This window comes from Arachis stenosperma, chromosome 5, assembly GCF_014773155.1.
Source record: "Arachis stenosperma cultivar V10309 chromosome 5, arast.V10309.gnm1.PFL2, whole genome shotgun sequence".
NCBI lineage: Eukaryota > Viridiplantae > Streptophyta > Magnoliopsida > Fabales > Fabaceae > Arachis > Arachis stenosperma.
In genome coordinates, this window is record NC_080381.1 from 5228327 (window position 1) to 5234687 (window position 6361).

At 38.1% G+C, this 6361-nt stretch overlaps 2 protein-coding genes across 2 annotated transcripts; one reads left to right on the forward strand and one right to left on the reverse strand.

Moving 5' to 3' along the window:
* Nucleotides 1–381: 381 nt before the first annotated feature.
* On the reverse strand, nucleotides 382–1387 carry LOC130980321 (uncharacterized). The gene is made up of 3 exons (XM_057904013.1): nucleotides 1316–1387; nucleotides 750–1211; nucleotides 382–633 (listed from the first exon to the last, which is right to left on the reverse strand). Exons 1-3 carry the CDS (start codon nucleotides 1385–1387, stop codon nucleotides 382–384), a joined length of 786 nt encoding a protein of 261 aa, XP_057759996.1.
* Nucleotides 1388–5306: 3919 nt separating this feature from the next.
* On the forward strand, nucleotides 5307–6029 carry LOC130980322 (uncharacterized). Its single transcript, XM_057904014.1, has one exon. It carries the CDS (start codon nucleotides 5307–5309, stop codon nucleotides 6027–6029), a length of 723 nt encoding a protein of 240 aa, XP_057759997.1.
* The last annotated feature ends 332 nt before the right edge of the window (nucleotides 6030–6361 follow it).

A 6361-nucleotide genomic window follows, 5' to 3' on the forward strand; every position in this document is an offset into this window, starting at 1 on the left:
TTTTACACATGTTAAACAGTAATAGTGAAATGCGAAGACAAAACAGGTCAGAAATATGATGCGCTTGTCCAATGCTAACTAAGGTTTCAATGCCAAAAATATAACATAGCAGAAGAATTGGCTCTTCTCAACCGCCAAAACAACAACTAAAGAGATGATTGCATCGCGCTGGAGAAATTCATATGGTAGAGTAATCTAAGCCACACAGATTATGTCAAAACTACTTAGTTAAAGGAGAGAACATTTTAAAAGGAACAAAATGAGTTAAGCGTAGTCGTTGCAATACAATCACCATTCACGACGCAGGACAAAAAGTTTTTGACAAATGAAACAGGACAATCCAAAACAAGAAACTCAGCATCCTCTTTAACCCAGGTTGATTCATTCAAAATCAACAAATTGGACCAACAGCTCCACCTCTGGTTGGGTACGGGAGATCTCAAACACGGCCAGCTTGGGTACAGTTATGTTGCACTTCCTCAAGAAATCCCCCCACCCTTGACTAATGCTGCCACAATTGCGCCTTCTTTTGCCAACGTATCTTCCGTAGACTGCCTGGACGGAGATCTCCCCCGCTCTCAGATTTACAAGGGCATCATCGTTGACGTCGTCTCCAAAGTGCGGCACATTTGGCTGACCAAACCATAATTGAGAATCGTATGTAATTAAGGGGAATAAAACAGATAATGTGGTCCCCAAACTTAAAGAAAGAAATCGGTGTATATAGAGTGTAGAGACAAAGCCATTACCAGGAAGTGGATGCCCAATAGCCTTTTTGTGATGTGCATGATGAAAAAGGGGTGCTCCGACTGAAAAGTCTGCTCCACCTCAGCTGCAGCGGAGCTCCTGGGGACATTGATACATCCCATTCGACGCCGGGGCGCTTCAGTAGGGCTTGTGCGTTTCCTGGGCGTCTGGGGGGGTGTTTCGTCGCCGGAGTCATCACCCGACGTATCATACGTCCTTTCCACACCCGGCGACTGAAAGATGCGAACGCTGAAGTCGTCTCTGCCCTTGTGCTTGAACAGCAGAATGTTAGATGGATTTAGCTTGTATTCATGATAGAACCTCTGCCATCCCCTGCCGAGAGTGATCTCTTTCCACCCATTGGGGGTGCATGCAATCTTGTAAGAATGGTTTGACCCATCGGCGACCGTAATGTACAGATGGTTGCTATCTTTGGGGAGGAGCCCATTCGGTATAGGCAGACGCTGCGTAAAAGGGAAGATGAGGAGTGCGAGTAAGAGATAAAACAAAATCCCGCGATTAGAGTAAGAAAGAATCGCAAAAATAAGAATCGGAGTCGACAACCTACCATCGGCCGCGACATCTCTCCGGCCGCTTTGATAACCCTAAGGGCGTCACCTTTGGCGTGAGCTTCTGCCATCTATTCGTCAGGGCACGAACACAGTGGATGAAGGGCACCAACACAGTGGATGAAAGGGATATTCTGAGTTTGAAGAACCTGTTCAGAGTGGATAGCGTGTGAATCAGGCGGATATCAGGTGGAGATCTTATCTAACTCATTAGGGAAGTAATGTATTGAGAATTGCAGTACCTAGAACAATGTGCCTTGGGCTTTTGATGAAGTCTTCTGCTAGAAGCCAAATGGTTGCCTTCCTCGTGGGACCCAAGAAGAAATTATGGTGTAGCCATTTGCCACTCAAATATAACAAAACAAAATTATTTAAAATGGAAAAATTTTTATTTTCGAACCAAAAATTTTAATTTCAAAAATTTGTAATGTGATTGAATTTAATTAAAAAAGTAACTAATAAATGAAGACATTATGTTGGTAATTTGCACTAGTCATAAATTAGAATTTCTTTTTTACTCTTATTATGATATAAATCACCCTTTAATTAAACACGGGAGAAATAAATTAAAGTTTTATACGAAATATAAATTAGAATTTCTTTTTTACCTCTTATTAGAATTTCTTTTTTAGTGTCTTTTTAAAATTAAATACACATTCAAAATATATCCTAAATAAATTTTAAAATAAATGTCTATTTCAAATTTAAAATTTAAATTTTAAAATTCTAAATAAAACTAAAATTTAAAATTTTAATTTTAAAAGTCTATTTCAAATTTAATATATTTAATTATTAGTATATTATAATTACAATTTAAATACACATCCAAAACTCAAATTAGTTATAATTCAAAATTTTGAATTTAAAATTTTAAAATAAATGTTAAACCGTCTTAAAATTTTGGATGTGTTTCAAACATGTTTTGCATATAAGTCAATAATTTTAGATGTGTAATAAATAAAAAATAACCAATATTTACAAACATACATTTTAAAAATATTAAAAGCATTAATGTTCAAATAAGTAACGATAAAATTCAACAAATAATTAAAAATTGATAAACATTACATGAATTTTATCGAATAAGATATATAATAAGTTTATTTTATATTTAATGTTTAAATTTAAATTTTTGATTTATGATTTTGGATGCGTTTTACATATTTTTTTTGTATCACTTAATAATTTTAGATGTCTTACAATTGAAAACAAAATCGAATTTTTACAAACAACCATTTTAATACTTTTAGAAGCATTAATATTAAAATAAGTAACGAAAAAATCTAAATATTAAAAAAAAAGAAATATTACATGAGTTTTTCTCGAATAAGATATAATAAATTACCTGTAGAGAAATTATTACGCTTCTATGTAAATTTTTTGTAAAGAACAGTAAGAGAGAAGAAACTAAAAAGAACGTTCACAAGAGAAGAAAAGTTCTATTAAAATAATTATTTTATGAAGTAGGTAGGAAGTTAGACAAATTCTAGTATTTTAAATTTAAATTAATTTTAATTGCCAACATGTTTACCTACAAATTAGGAATGTCTTTTAACAAAAATTTATTTAAATAATAATATTTAAATTTAAAATCTGAATAAAGGCTGAATTTTAAAGGACACATACTTATCTTGTATTTTCACCACAATAAGAATACTATTTCTAACTTTATTTGTTTCATGGATAAAAAAATTCAACCATCGTTACTATCCCTCTCTTGAAACAAATTCTAGCTCGAATAGCAATAAACTCAAAAAACCTAATCATTTTCATGTTGCTAACACATTTCACATTATTAAAAATGATAGGCGGAAAATATCTGAACTTTCAAAATATCTGTGCAGCATCTGTTTACAAAGACAACATGTTAAAAAATATTTTATTGTTATTAGCGACCCTGGTACCTAATTTAAAAAATCACTAATAACAAAATTATGGATATATTGACTACATAAACACCAAACACCATGTATGCTCAGACCACGTCCTAACCGTCTCCATTCCAATTGGAACTGCCTAATGATACCAGTTCACGAGGGAGTTATTGCAATTCCATAATGAATACAATAATTCTCCATAAACCGTTTTCACAAACTCCAACTAAACACTTTCTGCCGTCTCGGCTTCCACATTTATGATAATTACTTGTATGCTCTTCAATTTACTCCATATTAAATGGTATACTACGTTCTTAAAAAAAATTTTCTACCATCACTGGAATCACTTTAAATTTAAAATGTATTGAAAGCAATGCACTGTAATCTATAACAAAATAACGCCTAGCTTCATGACTATATATGGAATGAAAATAATCATATAGATTGTAAGTATTACATAATATTGTAATAACTAGATAGATGTTAGAGTCACGAACAAAAAACATGAATAAGAAACCCTTGACCACAAACCCTAAAACCGTCAACCACGAACCGTAACCAACAAACCCGAATCCCCAGAAACTGTTAAGGGTATGCCCAACACCAAACCAACCTTATCCACGGCGGTGCAAGGTCTCCCAAGAAGCCAGCCGCTCCCTTAAGCGAGCGTTCTCAGCCTCCAGTTCAGCGACACGGGAGTCGACGGACAGACTACATATCCGCTCCAACTCCAGAACACGTTCCCTGCAACTCTTAGCCACGAAGTAATTGTAGTCGAGGATCTCCTTCCCTGACTCTCCCACAACCGCTTGCAGGGATGATAAAGCGGCATCTTGCCTGGCCATGCGTTGATCGCGAGAGAACCTGCCGTAGGCAACAAAGTTGACTCCGTCCGGTGGGCCCACCACATGAACCACAAACCCATAGTAGCGGACGCCGTCGACAGAAACGCAATCGCGGGCCTTAAACACTGGAGGCTCTGTCTTAAGGGCGTCGCATGCCCTCCGCAGCGTCTGCTCAAGGTCCTCCGTGATGACAAACTGGTCAGGACTCACGGTGGGGACAACTTCTAGAATTCGAAATGACAAAAAACAATAACAATGAGCAGACGTAAAGCAAAACCGGGGAAAGAAGATAATGTGAAACCGCCTACCGTCGTCGCCGAGAGGGTCGCTAGGGCCAGGTCCTCCGGAAGAACCACTTGCATCACCATCGCTGGGGCTCCACATTGTTCCAACCCAATGAAGACCGACTCACTCACTGGAGGATGTATAACAACCTTCGATCTTATTAACAAATTCCGCAACAACGAAGTAATCTCAAACATCAAACTTATATATATTTATATATGGCGTGCCCCATCACATTCTCCAATCCAGTTATGTATACACACTTATCTCATTCGACACTCACACCGCTTCCCCAGGGCTTTAAATTGGATAATAAATGCATTAACCAGACATAACCGTTTTTTCCAACCCTCCACCAAATGTTGAACGCCTTTTGATCTCTCATTAAACGCGTCTCATCATCTCCTCTCTATGTGATAAAGAAAACAAATTTCAAAAACACGAAGTTCAAATACGTGATATTAAACTAGCGTGCACTATGCAGATAACACAAGTAATTAACGATTAACTATATATAATAAACGGCTAAGTATCTGCCCCAAAGTTTAACATTCTACTAGTTGCACGTGGAATAATGTATACAACAACAGCTTAACAAAAATAAACCCATTTTTACAACTTTTGTTTAAGAACGGGTGAACAATGTATTATAATAACATTAATAGAGTTAATTTAATTAGGATAGTGCTAGGGGAACATTGTTAAAACATTTTCTGGTTCATGTATTCTTTTCCAATAATTAATACCATTCCCCAAACACTTTTCAGTTTTCACCAAACTACACTTACGCTTACTCTAACGTTTAATATTACGAATGCGAAACTCACAACGTATCTGCTACACTCAAGTTCAGGTTTCCAAAAGGATAGGTGGACTTATAAATATGGAGCCTATCTACACTCCTATGCCACACTCAAAACACCATACTCTGACGACGTATCCCCATCCACATCGAAAGAGGAACCAACAGGAACAAACTGAAGATGACAGTAGACTGTTGTTCAAATATCGCTTTCATTCCGAATGACATATGGGAAGAAATAGCCATTAAAGTTGCGACAGACTCCATCCAATCCCTGTGCAGTCTCAGAATGAGCTGTAAGGCTGCACACGATGCGGGACAGGCCGATATCGTTCACCGGAGTGTTTCCATACCACCCCCGCATGCTACGCCCTGGTGGTGGTGCCTCAACCCGGAGGCAAAGACATTCTTTGATCGCTGCATGGCAGCTGGCAACCCAGAGCTTCTGTTTCGGGAGGCACTGCGGGAACTCTTCATCAGACGCAACGAAAACGTTGGCATCCAGATGCTGAACAGAGCATCAAGTAGAGGACATGCAGCAGCCAAATACGCACTGAGCATGATGTTGATGCTTCGCACGGACTGCAACGTAGAAAAACAAAAAGGGCTGGAACTGTATCGGGAGCTTGATGCGGCTGGTTTACTCGCTGGCAGTAACGCGAGGTGCTTTTCAATTCTGACACAATCGTGGCCAGGTGAGGTCCATATGCCCCGTATAGAAGAACAACACACTGTCTGTGCCTCACCTACGTGCTCCACCAGGGGCCACATGCCTCTTCTCTACGATTATCGCAGACGTGCGGCAGAGCGAAACTCCGTCCATGCTTTCGGCAGGGCCGCTCATATCCCCTGCATCCAATGTCGCGCAGACTACGACCTGCAAGCCTTCGTCAATCTCCCATGACTTAATACAATTTGATTACAACCTGCATATTAAACATAAAATAAATGACTTGCTACAATTGAATTTCCCACTTGTTTTATATTTAGTTTTGATAATTAAGTTTCGAAGTTTGTAGATTATTTCATAACATTTAATTTCAAGCGCAACCCTGCCCATCATCGAAGCTAAATTAGGCAACTTTATGCTCCTATCAGAACGACACATGTGAGCCCCACATTCGCTAACTTTCCTACCGTTGGAAATGTTACAGTTGTAAAATTTTAATTTCCCGTTCAAATCACAGGCACATTCCTCGTTGACTATAAAAACCACCAAAACCAAGCTCCCATCTT